At 37.1% G+C, this 22,230-nt stretch overlaps 1 protein-coding gene across 13 annotated transcripts in view; it reads right to left on the bottom strand.

The window, feature by feature from the left end:
- CHL1 (cell adhesion molecule L1 like) overlaps positions 1–22,230 on the bottom strand; it is a 1,311,467-nt gene that overhangs the window by 654,458 nt on the left and 634,779 nt on the right. For all 13 annotated transcript variants that reach the window (XM_044077996.1, XM_044078002.1, XM_044078005.1 and 10 more), the window contains 2 exons: positions 19,711–19,819; positions 6,800–6,990 (listed from right to left, as the gene is read on the bottom strand). In XM_044077996.1, coding sequence (XP_043933931.1) covers positions 6,800–6,990; positions 19,711–19,819 — 300 coding nt within the window. The remainder of the gene's footprint in view (positions 1–6,799; positions 6,991–19,710; positions 19,820–22,230) is intronic.

Below are 22,230 nucleotides of genomic sequence, written 5' to 3'. Positions count from 1 at the left end.
ATGCCTAGTAGAAATTTGCCTTGAACAGCACCTGGGTTAGTGTCATCAATGTACAAGTTAGAATCTATATGCCTACTGTGTATTCAGACCCACTGAGAGCAGTGCAGGAGTGTCTGTATTTATTTGTGGCTTTATTGCATCTCAACAGATTTAATAGCATAGACATCTGGAACTGGTTTCCTAGTTACACTCAAGAAAATTAACTATTACATTACAACCAGTTATTGATTCCCAGATTTGACATCTTCAGGGGATGCAGAATACCTTAACCAGTTATAAAAGTTAGCAGTCAGACCAAATGACATTCTTATTGGTGACTTCAACTAGCCAGACATACAATAATAAATATTTACTGCCAATTGCAAATGTGTCCAGAGGTTTCTAGACTTTGAAAATGCCAGTGCACCCAACCAAATTGTCCTCTACCCACAAGAGGTGTGACTCTTCTTGATCTTGTCTTCACAGAAATTCCTCCCAGTTGCACAACCATCCTTGTTTCACCCACTTAGTCAAATCCGGACACATCATATTGCTATGATCTTCTCCTTTTAAAACATTGCATTGTGGCACATAATACGTTCTGTATATTCAGGTTTCATTCAATACTAATTATCATATATTTACTGATCTAATTGGTTATTATAAATGGTATTGCTCCAAAACAATTCTTATAACTGAAGCTTATGCTTACTGCTCTGAATTTTACTCCATCTTGGATACAGGCATTGAGCCAGTCATACTAGTCCTGTGTAAGTATAATGGCATGTTTAGAAGTAAATTCCTATGGTGGAAATGGCATATCAACAAACTCAATAATAAAACGAAAAAGCTCATGAAGATCTATAAAAGATGTCCACTTCAACATTATAAAAGGGACATAAAACTGTTAATTCTCTCAAATTTACCATTAGAAACCATACGGACAACTATGAGGTTGGGAATATATTTTATTCAAAAGACAATTATAAGGCCTTCTTCACTTAAATTAGGAAGCATAGAAGTAACCTAAAATTCTGTATTTAACTTACCTACAATGGTAAATCCTTTGACCACTAGGTCATTCCAAATATTTATACAACTTCATTCTGCACACCTCCCCCCCTTCCCCCTTTCCTCCTTACACTTCCCTCCTGAAATCAATCAGAACTAATTCCTTTTGGTACATTCCAAAATTAAAAATATTAACTCCATTAGTTCTGACAATATCCCTGAAGCCTGTTGAGAAGTGAAAATATCAACTTAGCAAAATCTCTCTGTCATGTATTCAAACTGCATGTCTCAGCTAGTTATGTCCCCAAGACGTTTATAATAACAATTATGATGCCTTGGCATAAAACTGGTACCTCTCCTGACAATGGGAATTACAAGTCTATTAATCTCATTAGTATTATTTACAAAGTTTTGGAATGTATTATACTTGATCTAGTAAGTATCATATAAGTGACTTGTATCACTGCTACACTGCAGTTTGGCTTTGTAATAGGTAAATCATGCCTGCCCGCCATGTTTGAATTCTTTGAAAGGGTTACCGAAGGGGCACACAGTTCACACTGCTTATCTAGACCTTTTCAGCACATGTGACTCTATCTCCCATACTGGGATTATTAACAAACTCAACCAGCTCAACATTAACCTAGTCATAGTTTCCTGATTAGGGAACTCAAACCTTTATGACTGGGAGTATTTACTCCAAACATAAATTTGTCACAAGAGCATTACACAAGGGTCTGTTCTGGGTCTCTTTCTCTTTGATGCATATTCTTGTGACATAAAAGCTGATACTAATGGACAATGTTAGCAACATTTGCTAATTATTCCAATCTGGGAGCTACAGCTGGGCCAAAGAAATGCTTGGTGTCTTGAGCATGGTTTTACCCTCAACACCAAGAAATGCAACATAGTTTTTTTTTAGTAAATTTAGCATCACAACTGCTTGTGCTATAGGTACCATTTAAATTTGACTCTGTTATCAAGGACTTATGTAGAAATGTTTTATAACAGACTCTCATTTGAGCACCACTTCTCTGTGATGATTAGAAAATATATTTCTCATCCTATCCTTCATGGTATCTAGTCAACATCTAAGTAAGTTATGGTGAAATTTTATTCATCTCTTTTCAGGTCTGTTATTGAATATAATACTCCCATCAGCATGTACCTCACTAACCATGTGAATCAGCTTGAGAGATCTGAACATTCATGAAACTATGTCGCGTAAACAGTACCCTTTGCTACTCTGATATACTAAAAGCTCTGTCAACTACTCAGTGTCATATAGACTCCTGAGGGGTGCTCTTCACTTACCATTCCATACTATGAATGTCCCAGTACTCTTTTAACTCCTTTATGTAAACAGAACAAGAGGTAAAGCAAACACTCATTATAGAGACCTAAATCTACAAAATCACAACAATATCAGATGGAATGATAGTGTTAGAAAAATATGTATTAATGTATATGTTTAGTGCTTATTAAGAAATAAGAAAGATATAATGCATTTTATTCTATTAATGTTATGATAAGAAAAATGAATTCATATGAAACTGCAAGAAGCTTTTGGAAACTGCAGTGTGCCTTTTTGCAAGTTGGCCTCTGACCCCAGCAGCTGCTAGCTCAGCAAGAATTAATGTTTATGCTTCTCACAAGTGATTATCTGCTGGGTCAGGAAATTAAATGTGTGAAATAATGAGAATCTTCTGCTCTTTCCTGCTTGAGCAATTAACCTTGTATATGTTGCTAGATAACGCACCGGCTGCAAGGAAGAAGTGATAACATGTAACAAGAGAAATGTATTGAGAATTGTATCTACTATTATGTTCGAATTAATTTAGAACCTTGAGTGGAAACTTTTGTAAAAGGGTATTGTAACTAACCAGGTGGCTAGCAAGGCCACATTGTTTACCAGAAAAACTTTTTGAGCAAAATGTAGTATCAGCATTTTAGATGAATAGAATATTGTAAGCTAAAGTGATGTAAAACCCCTTGTGACTGACCATGTCAGCCTAGTGGGTTAATACTAGTAAGAAATACTATAAAAGTTGTGTTCTTCCTGTTTCATTCAGACAGAATTCTGTACTTGTACGTTTTTTGCCTCCTGGTGTACACTAGTAAAGAACCTGAACCTGAACCTCCTGTGTATTGATCTTTTTATTACAGTATTTTTTTCATTTAGCAGATAGATACCTAATTCAGCATATCCCATTTATTGAATAGGCTTTCCTTACCTATGAAGCAGAGTACTTCCCTATCTCCCTAAATGATTGGGTGGGTGATCACAAATTATCACCAGTGATAAGTGAAGAATGTCTTCTTAATGGGAAAGACTGCTCTTCTCCTAGCAGTATTGGGTGATGTGGCTGATCTAGATGGTGTCGTTTGGCTGTAAGCTTAGCATGAACCCAGGAACCTATGACAGTATGGCCATCTTGAGAAAGGTATGTGCTATCTGTGTCAAACAGCTGTGGGACAGAATGCAAAGCTGTTACCTACCACGACCTTAGCAGCCAGTTTCTTGCAAGCTAAAGGTTGTGAGGTAAACTTCCATTGCCTGCATTCCCAAACAGTGTTTGAAGGTCTTCATGTAGACCACATAGTACACATGAGCATTTCTGAAATGTTCTGATTAATGGCTGTCTTTGCCTGGAACTCAGCTCTGCATATTTGCTAATTGATGCAAGCAAAAACAACTAAGGTATTGAATATTCTTTGATCATGGTATCAACCCTCCGAAGCTGCCTATATTAGTAATGACTATGTTTCAGGTGTAAGGCTAAAGTGAACAGGGCATCCTGTGATAAGCACAGATGATACCCAAGGTTCATTCTGGACATATGCAGTCCCCTCTGTTTTGGATAGCGGAGGATGCCATGTACTGTCTGCATTGTTAACAGTGTCATTGTGTTCTCAAACTGTGCAAGATGCATGAAACCACCACTGTCAACATCTAGAGACACAACATCAGGCATCTACTGACTTTTTGAGACAGATCCTCTCACAATGGAAACTGAATGCATAGAGATAACTTATCGGTGTGAAAGCTGGTACATGTGTGACTCCTGCTATCATAGAGCAGCACACAGACTGCTACAGGCCAAGAATATATATTTGTGTGTGTGTGTGTGTGTGTGTGTGTGTGTGTGTGTGTGTGTGTGTGTGTGTGTGTGTGTGTAGGTATGTAATCTATGGGCACATATATACCTTGGGTTGCCTGCACTGTAGTCCTGATGTCTCTTTGTAATAAAGGTACATAATGCTATGTCTGAGTTACCTGTACAGAGGTACTACATCATTTCCTTTAGCAATGGCAAGTGATACAGCTCATTTGGTGCAGAGGTGGTAGAACATGTCCTACAGGAATGGCATTTGCTACTACTCGCCTGTTGCATTACCCACAGACACTTGGGAAGTGGCACTTTGTAGTGTAGGTGGTCACAAGTATATTTCCAATGTCCCTGGGAGATATAAATGTAGATGGTCATGTGTGAGTAAGCCAGGCATAAGTGCTACACAACGTCCTACAGAAATACCAGCAGGTATGAATGCTCTCTCAGTGTTACTACTGTGTTTTGGGTAAACTCCCACTAGTTGACCTCTTTCAAGCTACATCCTAAGCCTCGATCATGGCATTCAGAATCATGTCAATGACCCTGTGATACACTTGCACTGACTTCTGATTGAGAGATATATATTTATAAAGAACTTTAGTTTGTTTATATACAAATGTAATATTTTTCCTGTTTTTTCAAAATGATAGCAAGATAAGTTTCCGGTGTATTAAGCAACATCACCACTATCTAAGAACATAATTCAACATCCTGGATTGATAGACGTGTTATTTAAAAAAATATATTTAACCGAGAGGAGTTTAATAGCATGCAGCATGACAGCTTCCTGTTTTACATAACATGGTTATGTTGTAGACAACTTTTAATAATTCCCTGTGTATTCTGACAGCTGATAATTTATGAAAAATGGTGGTCACAATAAGATGCATAATTACCCTATCTATGGCATATTATCTATAAATGGAAAAGACGATTACTTGGGATGTGAAATAAACTAAGCAACATTTATCAAACTAGAAAATATCTTTCAGTAGCATTTGAACTGGTACCCTCAACCAAAAAGAAATATAAATGAAAACAGACCATAATTACATGCCTGTCTCTTACAGTGCACAGAATGAACTGTGTCTTTTCTAAGAAATTTTACAAACTCTTCACACAAGACATTATTTTTGGCAAAGTGATATAAATAAAAAGTAAGTGACCTGATTAAAATCTGTAAAAGTGCACACGGACCACAGATTTGTTATGAAGTATAAATCCTATTTCTCAAGTGATAAATGATGAAAGCCCTTGAGTTTGAAACTGATTAAATACATAATAATGTGCATTCTGTAAAAAAAAAAAAAAAAAAACACATTTCTTACAGCAGGTAATTGCTTGAAAAAAAGGCCTTTTTCCTTTAAGGGGAAATTACTTCAAAACTAAGCATATCAAGCAATGTGTTGCAATGGGGTCTACTTCATATGACTGAAAATTCAAAATACTGAACTTCATCTGACTGAGACCACAATACCTAATTTTCAAAATACTGAAAACTCATTTGAATGAATCTCATTATACTGAAAGCTTTCAATGCTGAATTTCAAAATACTGAATTTTAAACCATACACGTGATGTGTGTTTTTTTTTCCTTCACATGTGACTTGTTTGTGAGAAAAAAAACATTACTGTAACTTAAAGTACCGACTGTAAGAATACTGATAGTAGAGTAGAAAGTAATGTTGTAGTGTTTCTAAATGTGGATATATTTTATGGGAAGTATATAAAGTAATATGCCGGTTGTTTCATACATTGCCGGCAGTAGTGGCAGCGTGTACAGTACTGTAAGGTAAGTAAAATGTATATGCCCTTTTCCCCGCTGCAGTGCAATCCTGGAGTTAGTATATAAAGTTGGTGGGTGTGGGGGTGAAGCCCCTCCCACCTAGTTTGGTTTTATATCATTTGCTTTCTGTTAAGAGGGTAAGCAAGAATTTTTAAAATTTTGGAAACAGTTAGTCATTGGTGTTGTAAGTGCGCATATCTATGTCTTAAAATTCAGTATTTTGAAATTCAGCATGGTAAGTTTTCAGTATAATGAGACTCAGTCAAATGAGTTTTCAGTATTTTGAAAATTTGGTATTGTGGTCTCAGTCAAATGAAATTCAGTATTTTGAGTTTTCAGCCATGTGAAGTAGATCTGTTGCAATGCGTTATATTCCCTACCTGGGTAGTGAAGGATCTACTAACTGTAATAGAAATTTTTAAGGCTGACTATCATTTTGCACAATATATACCATTTAAAATGGAAATAAGAATATGGATTTATTTATTTATTTTTGTGTTATTTTATTTTATGCAAACAAATTATGCTAGAATAATCATTTGATCATTCTGTGTCTGCAGTGATTACTTTTGCAGACATCTTCCACAACTTTGCACAGAAAATTAACAATTACTTTGGCAGACCTTGCCTAAAGTTGTATAGTTTGAGTAATTTCCTGTTTACTTCCTTTATTATTCATATTCACAGTAAACATCAAAACCTCATAACACCAAAGAGGATTTATCAGTGAGAAATGATTGACCATCTGTAGGCCCAGCTATCTCTAAAGTATAAGATATTATACTAAAATGTATCTCAATAACATTATACTGAACAATAATTATAACAGTTTCCAAAATTTGGTAGTAGTGCTATGCACGTCAATGGGTAATACAAAAAAAAATATGCTTCATTTAAACAAGAATCTTACTTGGTATAATGAATTCAGTTTCTTCTGACACAGCTGTTCCTAGTTTATTGGAAGCATAGCAGCTATATTTTCCTTGAAAACTGGTCAAGTTTCCATTGTTGTAAATAGTAAAAGTTCCAGAATTTTTTTGTGCAGTCACTCTTGGATCTGAAAGGGGATCATATTCTTCTCCATTTCTCTTCCACCAGAAGCTGAAGAAATTATATAAAATCAGATGCATCACAGTATACATAGAAACATGCACACACACACACACACACACACACACACACACACACACACACACACACACACACACACACACACACATACACACACACATTTTTTCATTTGTCTTATAAGTGTGTAGTCCCTTGCAAGCATGCCATTGATGCTGTTGTACCATATTATCTAAAACATCCAAAATATGCTGGATAATTGCTATAGAAGAAATCAGCAAAAAAGAAAAAAAGTAGCTGGGAATACAAACATCTAACTTTAGTATTTTAACGTATATTAGACAATCACTTTATCAGTTCTCATCCTTCTATTTCAATTGCCAGGTTTATCAATACTGATAGTTTCATTCTAAGCTGATTTTGATTTTGCAGAAAACATGACAGTTAAAATCAAAGCAAAAAATAAGCTTACAATATATCCGACAAAATACAGCTGCTCAACAAGCTAAATGTCATATAAAAACTATGATGAAAAAAGGGGAAATTGATAGACTTTATTTCAATATTTAACATACTTTATTTTAACACTTTTCTAAATATGGCATGCAGTGTCAGTGGTGCAACAAACAGTACTGTTGCTTTTGATACAGAAGGTTGTAAGTTCTATTCCCATTTCAGGTTGATCATTTGCTGACAATGGAGAGCAGTATAGTGTGTTACACTCTTAAGTATTTCATCCTTCAAATGAGATATTAAACTGAGGCCCATTTAATGAGTTGGTGGTAGTTAAACTGGATATAAAAGATCCCACAGCACCTATTAACAAGATTTAAGGTTCTTTATCAAAACATAAGCATTCAATTCAAACTTATTTGACCATAAATGCACTACAATTCAATACGTGTTTGACCATAAATGCACCACAAATCAATATATAACAGCAAAGATAAAATAAAAAAAAACATTTTCCATTTGGAGTAAATAAATAAGTAGCTAACTTTCTCATGTTTCATTTATCCCTCCCATGCTTTTTGCCAAACAAAAAAATGATCTTTTTAACAAATCTCTTTCCCATCCCATCTTTTATTAAACATTTTCTTCATCCTATCCTGTTATAATTTATATATCTCAGGCATGCATATTTCATCTTTCTTTGTCAACATGTATGTGAGCATGTATTCTGCACACTGTTTTCCAGTTTTATTCCTTTTAACTGTTCTGCGTCTTCATTCCCAACATTCCTTCCACTATATTCTAACCTTATTCTATTCCAATAAAAATGTTCCAGAGTTTTCGTCTCAGCACATTTCAAGCATGATCTATATTTCATTGCTTTATATTTCATCTTTCATTTTTTGTGGTAAGTTTGTAAAGTATCCAGAGTAAATCCCATGTCTCATCCCATCACTTAAATCTTGTTGTCTTTCTTTAACAGCTTTTTTTAGCATTAATATCTATTTTTCCAAATGATTAACATAAAACAGTTTTCCAGGATATCCTCATACCATACCTTTTTTATCTTTAATCTCTATCATATTAATTCTACTTTCCACTATTTTATTTTACTTGTCTCCTCTTCTCCTTGCCCTCCTACCCCTACCACAAATATTCATATATTCTGTATATTAACTTATTTATTACACTTTCTTTTTCATATACTCTTCCTCTTAATGTTTCATTCAAACATAAGGATGCCAGATGAACAATAAGATTTTTTAAAATTCATACCCCTTTCTTTCATCTTATTATATATTTTTCCCATTTAAATGGTTCAGTCTTGAAGCCAAAAGAAGTTAAAAAAAATACTAGAATTTATTTTCTGAAATTATCAAGGACAAACCATTATTAAGCCCAAATATCCTAACCTGCCTAGTATACAACTATTCAATAAATATAATTTCTTTTAGAAACTTGACGAAAAACATATAACTTAATCACATCTTTCATTTCAATTAAACCATCTTTCTATTTTTCTTTCCATGTGCTCATAGCTATCAAATTCTATACATGAAATTTCAATCTTTAATTAGTAAAATACAGTTCAGCTTTTTAAAATTATCTCTTGAAATCCTTACTTTTCTCAAATTTTATTTTTAAACCTACCCACTTTAAATAAATTTCTAAATTCTTGATTACCTTAACCATGATATATATATATATATATATATATATATATATATATATATATATATATATATATATATTTATATATATGGTTTACTATCATAAATATGAAAATCAGAACAAAACATGTCTGCATTTTCGAATTTATACATCGGAAATGAACATTTCCGAATTTTCCTAATGTCGAAAACAGCTCTGTATTGTCGAAAATGTCACTTGTGACATTTTCGGCAATACACAGCTCTCCCACCCGTCCCATAACTACCTACCTAACTAGCCTAACTGAACAGTTATCCTTACATCACTGATTATACTGTTTGCATTTAGAATAACTAAAAAATCTTTTCCATTTTGTTTTTCAAGTTTATTCTTTATATTTTCTTTTCATATGTCTTACCCTTTTAACAACAGTATTTTACTTTCTAACTTTATTCCATCTCATTTCTTCTTCCCCACTTCCTTTACTTAAAGTCTTCTTCTTTTTTTAACTAATTTATTTTACTATTTACTACTCCTTCTCCCTGTAATTTCTCTTGTTCTTCCATACATCTTGTTCTCCTGATTCCTCATTCCCATCACATTTTCATTTCCTATTTCTTTATTTTCTCCTAGTACTTCAGACTTTTTTATTTTCATTTTTATTTGGACAATCCACACATAAATGGCCAATTTCCTCACATTTATAACACTTACTACTACATGTTTTTTGTTTGATATCATGTTTTTTTCTCAACACATATTATATATCATATTTTATTACATTTTTACAAAGGTGATCTGTACCCCTCAAAAAAAAGTTTTTAGTTGGATAATAGCTTAAAAAAAACTTTGCTCTATTCCCCATCACTGCATTTGAAAAATGCTGTGTTTTACCATTAATCATTTTCAAAACAACAAAATATTCTCACCTTGCAGCCGACAGTCTGCTATTATCAAAAGTATTTACATTGTACATAATATTTTGACACAGTTCTTTCAAATTTTCTTGTAAACCATTTTCCACATCAGCTCTAAACTGCAAATTTATTGTTTTTTCTGTTTCATTGTCTCTCTATTAAACACAGTTATCACAAACTTATTCCAAGGAAAAATGTTTTTGCTTCATATTGACAGAAAACCTTTTCTAGTCCTTCTTCATTTTCAAATATAATGTCATAAAACATTTCTTTACCAATTAAAATGCATGATCTTATTCAGATGCATGTATCCCCAAAGGTACAAATGAGTCCCATTCCTCACATCTAATGGTTTGTTTTCTATTGTTTGTATTCTCAACAAATGTTTCCTTTTTTATATACAAAAATAAGTCATTCTTTTCTTTGTTCCCTTAATATAGCTGCAACACTACCATATGTAAGTCCATCAACTTTTTGCTTCTTCTCTCCTTCTTCTCCTTTTTCTTGTATGTTCTCCTCCTAAAAATATAGCCATTACATTTACCCACAATGCCTCCCATTTGTTGTCTGGTGCCTCTTGCTGAATCATATCCAATATAAATGCATTCTGCAACCCTCCCAACTCAAAGCTAGCAACAATTTCTTCTTTCACCTCTGTAAACTCTGTTTTCTCATCTTCAAAAAGCTTTCACTTAAACTAGCTCTATAAATGTGTGACTCCCTGTCCTAGGAAAAAGAGGATTGCACGAATGCCTGAGTATCCAAATATCCCTACTTACAATGAGTAGTGTAAGTTCCCCAGCTTCCTGGCTAAATTTCCCTTAGTCTTTTAAACACTACCCCAGATAAAACAGATCAATAGACATTAGTTTGTCTATGTGTGTGCATTTGTGTGTTTTTGTGCATATGCCTATAAGCATGCTTGCTTGTGTAGTTATACACACACACACACACAGAAATATATATATATATATATATATATATATATATATATATATATATATATATATATATATATATATACACATATACTTATATCACACTCATACACACATACAATGTGTGTGTGTGTGTGTGTATATATATATATATATATATATATATATATATATATATATATATGTATGTGTATGTGTGTGTGTGTGTGTGTGTGTGTGTGTGTGTGTGTGTGTGTGTGTGTGTGTGCTTATGTCTGTGAATCCCTCTTTTGGAAAGACAAAAGCTCACTGCAGAGAATGTCAAAATACCAAATCATGAAGACTGAAAACCTGTAAGGCTGAAAAACAAAAAAAAAAACAAACACTTTGCAGAGGGGGCAAGCCCCTCTTCACCTCCAACACCCACTGCTACTTATATATACAAACTCCAAGAGTGCACTACAGTAGAGAAAGGAGCAAAAGCCCAATCTACACTGTGCCACAATCCTGCACGTTCAAGGTCTTTATTGTTCAACTTTCCAAGTTTTTTATGCTCCCTGTTTTGTCTTTTGATGCTTGCTCCTGATAGCTAATGTGTTTCTAATAGGGAACCATATGTATGTTTGTGTTGGGGGTGGTGGTATTGGATACTTCATCAAACAGCAAATGATATAACAGTGTGCTTGGCTGGTTGAGTAAACTGAATGCATTCTTTGATGGATGTTTTGTGCTGTTTATGCAAGTGAATGCATATGCGTGACTGTTGGGTTAGGGTACTGGTTAGGTAAGGTGAAGATGCAGATTTTATTATTTATGTGTGTGTGACAGCTTGAAGGGTAGAGTGAAAGTAAGGGTTAGATTGGGGGGATATATGTAGTGCTGTACATATTTGATGCTGTGTGTGTGTGTGTGTGTGTGTGTGTGTGTGTGTGTGTGTGTGTGTGTGTGTGTGTGTGTGTGTGTGTGTGTGTGTGTGTGTCCAAATATCTTGTGAAGTAGTGCAGATAGGACAATAGGTGAACCTCCTTTCTACATCAGCTTGTTAGCATTAACACTACTCATTAATTTACAAAAAAAAAAAAACATTTTCTCTAACATTACACCTTTTAAACAAATTTGCAATGAAGTTTTTTTTTTTTTAGGGTTAGGATTAAGCAAATTGAAAAATCTGCTATTAAAGTTACTGCTAGGGCAAGAATGTTTTAAAAGATAATGTATAGATTAAAAGTTAAAGGCATAAGAAGTTTACATATAACTAAAGAGAAAAGATGACTTTTTTCGCCCACCTCACCTTGCTCATGCATGCTAACCCTTACGCTATCCCTAACTCAAACTACATCCTTAACAGTTCCACTAACACTTAGACATCCATATACACGTGTGCATATGCGCACACACACACACACACACACACACACACACACACACACACACACACACACACACACACAAATGGGCGTGCACAATCACATGCACAACACTAATATCTATCCCTTAACATAGTCCTTACTGTAACCCTAATTCACAAACCCTTACTGCAAATTCTAAAACACAAAGAAACACATTGTTGAAGAAACTGGCATTTAGCATAGTTACTTGCATATGTCAAAACATTCACATACACACAGACACAATAAAATCTTTCATCTTGCCTTGCACTTACTCTAACCCTAACCTGCAAACACATGCTCACACTCCTACCCAGTCCTACTTGTTGCAAACAGAACTATTCAAACTTCACTCAACAAAAATGTACTTTTCCTATTTCCCCACTTGAACACACCTTTTCAAAAACTTTTTTGTCCAGTATTTATTCTCCCCTGCATCAGTTGCCCATGCTTTAACACCATGTCTGCTGCCATCTCCTGTTCAATCTCAGACTTGCTTCAACCCTTGTTCAGGCCTGGTGAGGACACTGAAGAATCTGAGTGCCACATTACATTTCTGTTGAGGATTTATACTTTAATAGCAACTCATTTTCCCCCTCGCATACAGCTATTACTTTCCAATGGGTGGTCATGCAGTGTGGCATATCATCCTACCTCTCCATAACTCAGCCAATACCCCCCCCCACTTATTCTACTAAGAACAATGTCCCCCCCTTACTTGTCTTCAGCCTTGACCACAGATCTAAACCAAGTTGCATCCAAGTATGTGTCCCTCCACCTTACACAGGTAAACCCACCTTCCCTTGCTACACCTCAAATACCTGAGCAGTTAATCTAACCAAGGTTGTTTGGTCCACAGTCATTTCTTTATCTCTCTATGTCACAGTACAGCTCTTACAAAAAGCTTACTGTTTAGCATAACTGTACTTTAGTCTGACAAATCATCAGCTTGTCATCATAGTAGAGTGCATGGGAAATATGTTGAAAGTACTCTTTACCAAGATCTGGAAAAAGTACAGTTTTGTACCTACCATAAATGTAGATGTTCGAGGATCCACATTGCTGCAGTCCTAACAATTGGGTAGTCCGCTGTCCAGTCGGCCCGAATACCAAAGTATAGGGTACTAATGCGCATGACCGACGTCATATCCTCAGTCTTTTCTTGCCCCAGATGTCAGAAGACCCTAAAAAGACAAGGCCCAAACCAAAACACACCAAACATACCTGCACCAAAAATATATACAATATATACAAAGGTACCAGAATATAATCTCACCTACACAACCACCCCTAAACACAGAGGGGAAGGAGGTAGGGTAAATTGGACTGCAGCAATGTGGATCCTCGAACATCTACATTTATGGTAGGTACAAAACTGTACTATGTTCTTCATTCCACATTGCTGCAGTCCTAACAATTGGGTAGAATCCCAAAGCAGAGGTAAGGGAGGCTGGCAAATCATAAGGAAGCAGGAGCTGATAACATGCCTTGCAAAATAGCTGTGGCAAAACCAGCCCTAGACTTAGAGTAGAGAGGAAGGTGGTAATGCTTAGAGAAAGTATGCACTGAACTCCAAGTAGCTGCCTCCAAAATATCCTTAGTTGCCACCCCTTAGAAATGCTGTTGAAGTGGCAGTAGCCCTAGTGGAATGAGGCCTAATCCCAGCTGGAATCTCTTTGCCATGATGGGAATAACAAAATGCAATGCAAAACCCAATCCACCTAGAAATAGTTTGTTTTGACACAGGCTTGCCCTGAACTCAAAGCAAAAGAAACAAACAACTGCTGAGACTGCCTAAAATCCTTAGTCCTGCTTAAATAATAACGCAATTGCCTGTGTACATCTAAAGTGTGCAAAATCTTTTCCCCTTTATTTTGGGGATCTGCATAGAAAGTAGGCAAATGAATAGTTTGGTTTAAAGCCACACTAGAAACCACCTTAGGCATAAAGGAAGGATTATGATACCCTATCCTTATGAAAAATCAAAAGGCTCAACCGCCATAAGGGCCTGTAACTCAGAAACCCTTCTTGCAGAAGTAATGGCCAACAAAAAGCAGTCTTCCATGACAAGTATTTCAGTTCAGCAGTAGCAGAGGCTCAAAAGGTTGTAGAGTAAGTTTCTCCAACACAAAATTGAGATCCCAAGCAGGAGTAGGAGCCTCTCGTGGGGTCTTATATTCTTTGCCCCTCTAAGAAATTGCTTGAATAAAGGATGTGAAAACAATGGTGGGTCACAATCATAGTGAGCTGATATTGCTGCAGCATGAATCTTAATGGAAGAGAAAGACAAACCTTTGTCCAATAACTCAGTAAGATATTGAAGAGCCACACTCAAATTAGGCTCAGAAATCTCCAAATTGTTTGCTGCACTCCAAAACAAAAATCTCTTCCATTTTTCTGCGTACACTTTCCTTGTACTAGGTCTCCTGGCTTCCATAATCACATTTAAAACTTGCTGAGGAAGTTGAGACCTGCTGTCGTTCAAAACAGAACATGCCAGGCTGTTAGATGAAGAGTTTGAAGCTTGACATTGAGCAGATGACCGTCCCTCTGAGACAATAGGTGTGGAATCAAGGGTAAAGGCCATGGAGGCTTCCTTACCAGACTCCTCAGTAATGGGTACCAGTGCTGCCGAGGCCAATCTGGAGCTATTAAAATCATCCTTGGCTTGTCTTGTCTGACTTTTAGAAGCACCTTTGGAAGAAGAGGCAGAGGTGGAAAAGCATACACATGAAGATTTTTCCAACTGAAAGAAAGAGCATCCACTTTCCAAGCTGTGTGATGAAATTCTGCTTCGTGCAAAACTTTGGCAGCTGGTGGTTTAGTGGAGAAGCGAACAGATCTATGCCTGGAGTTCCCCAGGACACTGTCAATTTTCGAAATACATGAAGATCCAGTTTCCACTCGTGGGGATCCATGATTTGTCTGCTTAACACATCTGCTAAGGAGTTCTGTGCTCCAGAAACCTTGCCTGAAGAGTTAGTTGCAAGCTGAGCGCAGTCTCCCATAAAAGCATTGCTTGCCTGCACAATGGGTAAGAATGTGTTCCCCCTTGTTTGTTGATGTACCACATGGCAGTTGTGTTGTCTGTTAGAATCAACACCTGCCCTGGAAGAAGTAACTCCTTGAAAGCCATTAATGCAAACTGGACTGCTAACATCTCTTTCATGTTGATATGTAGATGCTGTAGTCTGGCAGGCCACTTGTCTTGTATCCACATTCCATCTAGATGAGCTCCCCAAGCAATGTCTGAGGCATCTGTCGTTAGAATCTGACTTGCCTCTGGCCGGGTCACAGAGAGTCCCTTGTTTAGGTGACATTCCTGAGCCCACCACAAAAATTCCTTTTGAATGCAAGGTATTATTTGAATGACAGTGTCCAAATCCTGGCAGTGCTGTGTCCATAGATTTTTGAGATACCATTGCAGCTTCCTCATATGCAGTTTGGCATTGGGAAGCACCAGAATACAAGATGCCATGAACCCTAAGGCTTGAAGGACTGTCCTTGCAGTCAGCCCGGACTGAAGAGATAATTGATGGAAGTAACTGGAAAGATTCTTTTGTTTGTCCGGGGTTAGAAAGGCCATCTGGGCTGCTGTATTCAGTCTCACACCCAGAAAGCACATGTCTTGAGAGGGTACTAGACTGGACTTTATTTCGTTCACAGAATACCCTAGGCATCTTAGCACTGCTATGACATATTCCAAATGCTGTAGAAGGTCTTCCTTTTCTTGAGCCAGAATCAGGCAGTCGTCCAAGTAAGGATAGATTTGAATTCCTTTTAGCCTGAAGTAAGCTATCACTGGAGCCAGAACCTTTGTGAATACTGCAGTAGATAAGCCAAAGGGCAATGCAGAGAACTGATAATGAGAATTTCCAGTTAAAACGCAGATACTTTCTGCAATTTAGTCTTATAGGCACATGAAGGTAAGCTTCCTTGAGATCTAAAGTTACCATCCAGTGATCTTTGCCCAGTAGAGGTAAAAGCTGTTGTAACGTCAACATTTTGAACTTTGGAATGTCCAGATAAGTGTTGAGGATAGATAAATCCAAAATTGGTCTCCACGTGTTCCCCTTCTTTGGTACTAGGAACAGGCGAGAATAAAATCCTAGGCCCCTTTCTGGCACCGGAACTGACTGAATGGCTCCTATTTGGAGTAACAGAGAAATTTGTTAGCCTCTGTTCTTTGTAGAGGAGGAATGTCTGGCATACCTTTGAAAGGAGGCAAGGTATGGAAATAAAACCTGTAACCGTGGTGAATGATATCCAGAACCCATTTGTCTTGGGTAATTAAATCCCAATTTTCTTTGAAAAGAGACAGTCTTCCTCCTAGAGGTGCCGCCAGGCGAGAAGGTACTGGCAGCTGAAAAGGCAGGTCATTGGGTCTGCTTACGAAAGGACTGACCCCTGCCCTCACCAGAAGTCTGAGCAGGTGAACTTCCTGTCCTAGGCCTAAAAGAACCTTGAGCTCTGCCCCTACCACGTCTAGACCTACCCCTAGACTGGGAATCATAAGCAGGATAAGTCCACCCCTTAGCAGGCCAATTTCTACTAAACTTTGGAGGCTGCACCTGCAAAAAATCCTTAACAGTTTGCATAGACTTAGCCTTGTCCTCCATTTTCTTTAAAACTGCTTCCACAGGCGAACCAAACAACACATCAGACTGTAAAGGAGCATCCAAAATCCTTGTCTTAACATGCTCAGCTAAGTTCTGATCTCTCAACCAGAAGAACAGAACCAGTGGCAGCCACCCTGGAGGAGGCCTGCACAGCATCAAAACCACATTGCAAGGAATGTTTACCCACTTGTTCAGACACATGAACTAAATCCTGCAACTCTTTACACTCAATACCTTCCGCCAGAGCATCCACCTTAGATTTCAACTGTGAAAGAAGATAATTCTGATATTTTAACATGTGAAACTGACAATTCAACGCCTCATGGCTAAAGTGGAAGAAGTATACACTTTCTTTCCCCATCTATCCAAAGCCCTTGCCTCTTTATCAGGAGGGACAGGATTTTTAACAACTGAGGCCTTCACACCTTTAGGCCCCTGAGAGACAGTTTCGGGTCTGCCCTAGGACTCTTAAAAGATACTTATGAGCGTCAGGCACCCTATAATACCTATCCGGTTTAACTGGGGCAGGAGGCAAAGAATCAGGATTCAGGAAGCCTCTGCAAAAACATCTTCCACCACATTCAAAACAGGAGGTATAGCTAAAGGCCTATGCTGGGGTAAAACAAGAATTCCCTAAGCCTTTTCCTGGAATCAGAGAAATCTTGACCTTCCCATTTAAAATGCTCCCTCATGGAATGCAGAGTCTCCGAAAATGAAAAATCCTCAGGAGGAGAAGCTGAAGGAGTAGAATCATCCACATCAGAATCAGCATAAGGAGGTACTCCTGCAAGTCTTCAAAGACTCAGAAGCCTCGAGCATTGCTCAAAACTCTCAAACTCAGGTTCCACCCTAGGCCTCTTATCAGGAGGGGCATAGAACCCTTATCAGCCATTTTAAGCATATGTTTCTTAGGCAAAGACCCTGAAGCACTAGGAGAAACCCCACTGAAGCAAAACTTGGCCTGCCCTCAAAGAAGCCTTGGAAACAGAAAGAACAGCCACCTGAGAAGCCCCTCAGCCTGGCCTACTTCCTGAGAGGATACATCCTGTAACAGTAAAGTCTCTCCTGAGACTCCAAAGAAACACCTGGCAAAACCTCCGGCTCCACTGAGCCCTCTAAAGAACTGCTTTGCTGCTTTGTCTTTGTTTTTTTAGAAAGCAGCCAGCCGGAGCATCCGGCGGCATTTTATAATAATACAGTTATTCACTTTTTCTGACAACCGGTTAAATACTGAGGCAAGAAAAACCAAAATTCCCTAACGGGTACTTAGCCAACTTTGATTCGGTCTGAAACTCTGGCTTCAGAAACTTTCAAAACAAACTGCACTCGCAAAATTGCTTCTGCATGGACTACCCAATTGTTAGGACTGCAGCAATGTGGAATGAAGAACATCAGGTAAGTGTCAGTGTGTAAGGTAACTGTGGGCTTAACTTTTTAATGCCAAACCCTATGTTAGGGGTGGGAGTGTGTGTGTGAACATATTTGTGGGTTAGGATAAGATTAAGATGTACAGGAAGGGATATATTTAGTGCTGCATGTGTGGCCAACGTATGTGATGTGAGTCTGAGTGTCTTCTGTAGTGATAGTATTATGTTAATAGTTTCTTCTAAAAGAATGTGATGGGCTGGAGCTAGGGCAGGGGCAACTGAGTTAAGGTCAAGTCCTACACTTTTCTTTGTTTATGTGTGCTAACCCTATAACTTTGCCCCCTAACACTAACTCTATACATTAACATAAGAAAACCCTTTCCCTAACAATAACACTATTCACATAAATGTGGACTAAACATATTGTTAGCCTAGGGTTAAGTATTGCAAAGGGGAAGTTTTATTTTCCTTTTTTAGTCAAGTAGTCATTCAATGCTGGGGTTAGGAGTAGGGTTAGTGTTAGCATTAGCACACATTAGTAAAGAGATGCAGGGAGGCAATACCTCACAATACTAAATGCAATCAGATTGGCAACATAAGGTAAACAGGTAGTCTACTGGGTTTCCATGTATGTATAAAAGTATTCATATATCATTGGCTGTGTGTGTGTGTGTGTGTGTGTGTGTGTGTGTGTGTGTGTGTGTGTGTGTGTGTGTGTGTGTGTGTGTGTGTATACATGTGCGCTCATGTGTGTATGGTAAAAAATATACTAATATGCTACAAATGGAAGTTATCAGGTAAATTATCTATCTGTCAATCTATCTCTTTGTCTGTCTGCCTATCAACCTATATCTCTGTCATCTAAAACTACAGATTATTTTCTCTTGCAGTGGATAAAGTATTTCACAACACGTTTACAGAAAGTAGCTGCTATGCAGTGCTACAGCTGTTATCAGGTTTCATGAAACAATGCAGTGCATAATATAAATTGCTCTATGTAGACAATACAGAATAAAATGGAGGTGAGGATATTTAATTGCACCAAGATACTGACATTTATAGGTAAAGCTAAATGACTAACAGCAGGAAGGAGTAATTCTTCTGAAAAAAAAGTGATGACTAAAACTCAGTGCAATATGGCTGTGATTAATGTGAACAGAATGATGCAAAATAAAGGTTAAGTTGCAAGCCAACCTATAAAGCAACTTCATTTGTGAGATGTCTTTTCCAAAGCTTAAATGCATATTAACAGACAGCCTTAGCTCCTCATCACAGGAATGAAGACAATGTGTTTGAACTATATAACCTTTTGAGTCAGTATGCTCACAGATATAGTAATAGTTAGCAAGCCAGACACACCATTCTTAGAAATGTGCAATGATCGTATAGGAAATTTACTAGATGTGCATTTATGAACTGTAAATGCTATTGAAATTACTTACATGGGTTTGGGATTTCCTTTTGCTTCACACTTAATCTGAAATTCTTCATCAAATGGAAAGGCTACTAGTGTTGATGGTGATTGGTTTGTAATGGTAGGAAGTTGTTCAACTGAAAAAAAAGTTATTTTTTAACATTGGCTTACAAAAATCACGGATGAAATGAATGCAGATTTACTGGAATTTGTATATGGTGCTGGTTTTCTACCTTATAGTAACATATATTATATCAGTTATATAACTCTAAAACAATACAACTTATTCAAATTATTTTCATAGTAATAGTGTCCTTGACAGACCTGTCGACACCATATTGTATAAACTCATTAGTTGCTAATTTCATTTAAAATTGACTCTTATGAACTCTCTGATGATGAAAATTGTTGTAATGCTGACCATTTCACAGAAATGAACTGCCAAGTGCCTTACATTTTCCATTAGTGAAAGTGAACCATACAGCCTAATAACCAGCCATGGGACTTATTTGAAAGGAACAGCTAATTAACTTTATGCATTATTTACTTTCATTCTATCCTTCCTTCATTGATTCATTCATTTATTCATTTAATCTTTTGACAGATCTTTAATCACATTCATGGTCATGCTGGAGATGGATCATCTCACAGAAATGGATGGAAGACCAAAAAACACCCCTGAATGAAATGAGATGTCAGTCAACTGCCAGATTAATGTACATGCTCACATGTCACAGACAATTTTTGATAACCATCTGGAATTTTGGGATCTGTTAGAGTGAGTCCCGAAATACAGAGACTGAAAGGCCAAAAGTTTGGAATTACACATACAAAGTCTGAGATGCCATTTCTCAGAATATTCCCTTTTCTCTGAAGTATGTCAATCTTACAGTTGGTGTATATGTTTTTGGGAGGCTTGCCCCCAACGTGGGTGGTTGCAGATAAGAACCCCCCCAGCAAGAAAAAGTTTAAAGGAAAAGATTAATTTTTGAAATTCGATCTTCTCCTGTGTTTTCAGACATTTTCTGGCTTGCTGGTACTCACCATTTCAAGTGTCAACATTTCAATAGTGAGCCAAATTATCAGTACCCCTAATAACATATATTAGGAATATAAGGAAAAAAAAACAAACCAAACAGTGAACATTTACACGTATATGGGCCAAGCTTGACAGCCAAATGCTTTGGGGAAACTGTACTACCTGCTATACCACTGTATCTGCAGTTCATACTAAATTTATTATAACATTCATTTGCTTCAGAGATGACTTTGTAACACGAGTTACTGAACAAAGAATTCCATAATCAATTGTTTATTGTTTACATGTTAAATCTGAGGACCTGAAGTAGTGTCAACCATGGAATAGGCATGTTAATTAGAAGGAAATAAATTGATCTTTGTATTTTTAATTACTTAACACTTCCATTTTTTACCGAATAATTTGGAGTTATAGGGTCATCTCCCTTGCAAAAGCTTTTGTTTAATTTTCTGTCAAAGCTAATGTTTCTGCAACATCGGTGTTAGTTATTGAATGTTATATGACCTGATATTTTTCTGTGAAAAATTTGGTTATCGAGCTAAGCCTATTATACACAAATAACCTTTGATAACATCTATTACATTAATCATGTTGTGACTTCCCTGCACTGGCCCAGTAATCAAGGAGCTTAAATCCTCACCACTAGCACCAGTGAGGGAAGTGCCCATTGGGAGGATGACAAGGACACACACAGTAAAGTACAATTTCCCATAAGAGCATACAGAGATCACAGTCACTCTGGGGCTGGTTTCTCCCTCTTTCTCCAGATTCCCAATAAGACTCCCCACTGGAACAGTTATAGGGTTAAGATCTCAGCTGAGCTTTCAAGCCAAAACCTTCAGCCCCCTCTCTGTCCAACCAGTGCTTCGTGTCCCTTCTCAAGAAGCTGACACACACACTTTGAGATTTGATTTATATACGGACATACACACACTCCTGGGAAAGCCTGGCACAGGTTTCCTAGCTCTGCACCTTCTGCCCAGACTAAAAGGTAGTTGTTACTACCACCAGCCAGCTCTTTGCCAGTTACTATAAGGCCCTTCCCAAAGGGTGACTAATCCTACTGTGTGATGTTACTATTATCCAATGATAAGTGTGACCAAGACTTGCAAGGCAATTTAAGAGTGGCCTTTACAGTGTCACCCAATGCATATGCAAGTACACTAAGAGCATATCTCTAAAACCAGCCACAATTAAAAGTTTTAAATATATTAACTAATACAAGAACAAAACAATACTCAATAACTCAGCACAGTGATGACAGAGTTTAGAATAACAGGAAATATTATAAAACAACATTGCAGAACAGTCTCAAACAAATACAGAAAACATCTAAACTAATCTTTACTATATTCCTATCTATATCTAAAAGATATCACTGTACCCTAGACTTACAGAGCAAGGCAAATGCAGATGAGAAGTGCTGAATGGATGTTTCTAGATCCAAGACAAGATAGAAAATGCACAGACTCACTCTCTGAGATAGTTCTTATATTAATAATGCACATT

The sequence above is a fragment of the Protopterus annectens genome, chromosome 7.part0 (assembly GCF_019279795.1).
Source record: "Protopterus annectens isolate FY-2018-M chromosome 7.part0, PAN1.0, whole genome shotgun sequence".
NCBI classification, from domain to species: Eukaryota; Metazoa; Chordata; order Ceratodontiformes; family Protopteridae; genus Protopterus; species Protopterus annectens.
Note: the sequence above shows the minus strand (reverse complement) of the source record. Positions and strands in the feature narration are given on the sequence as shown.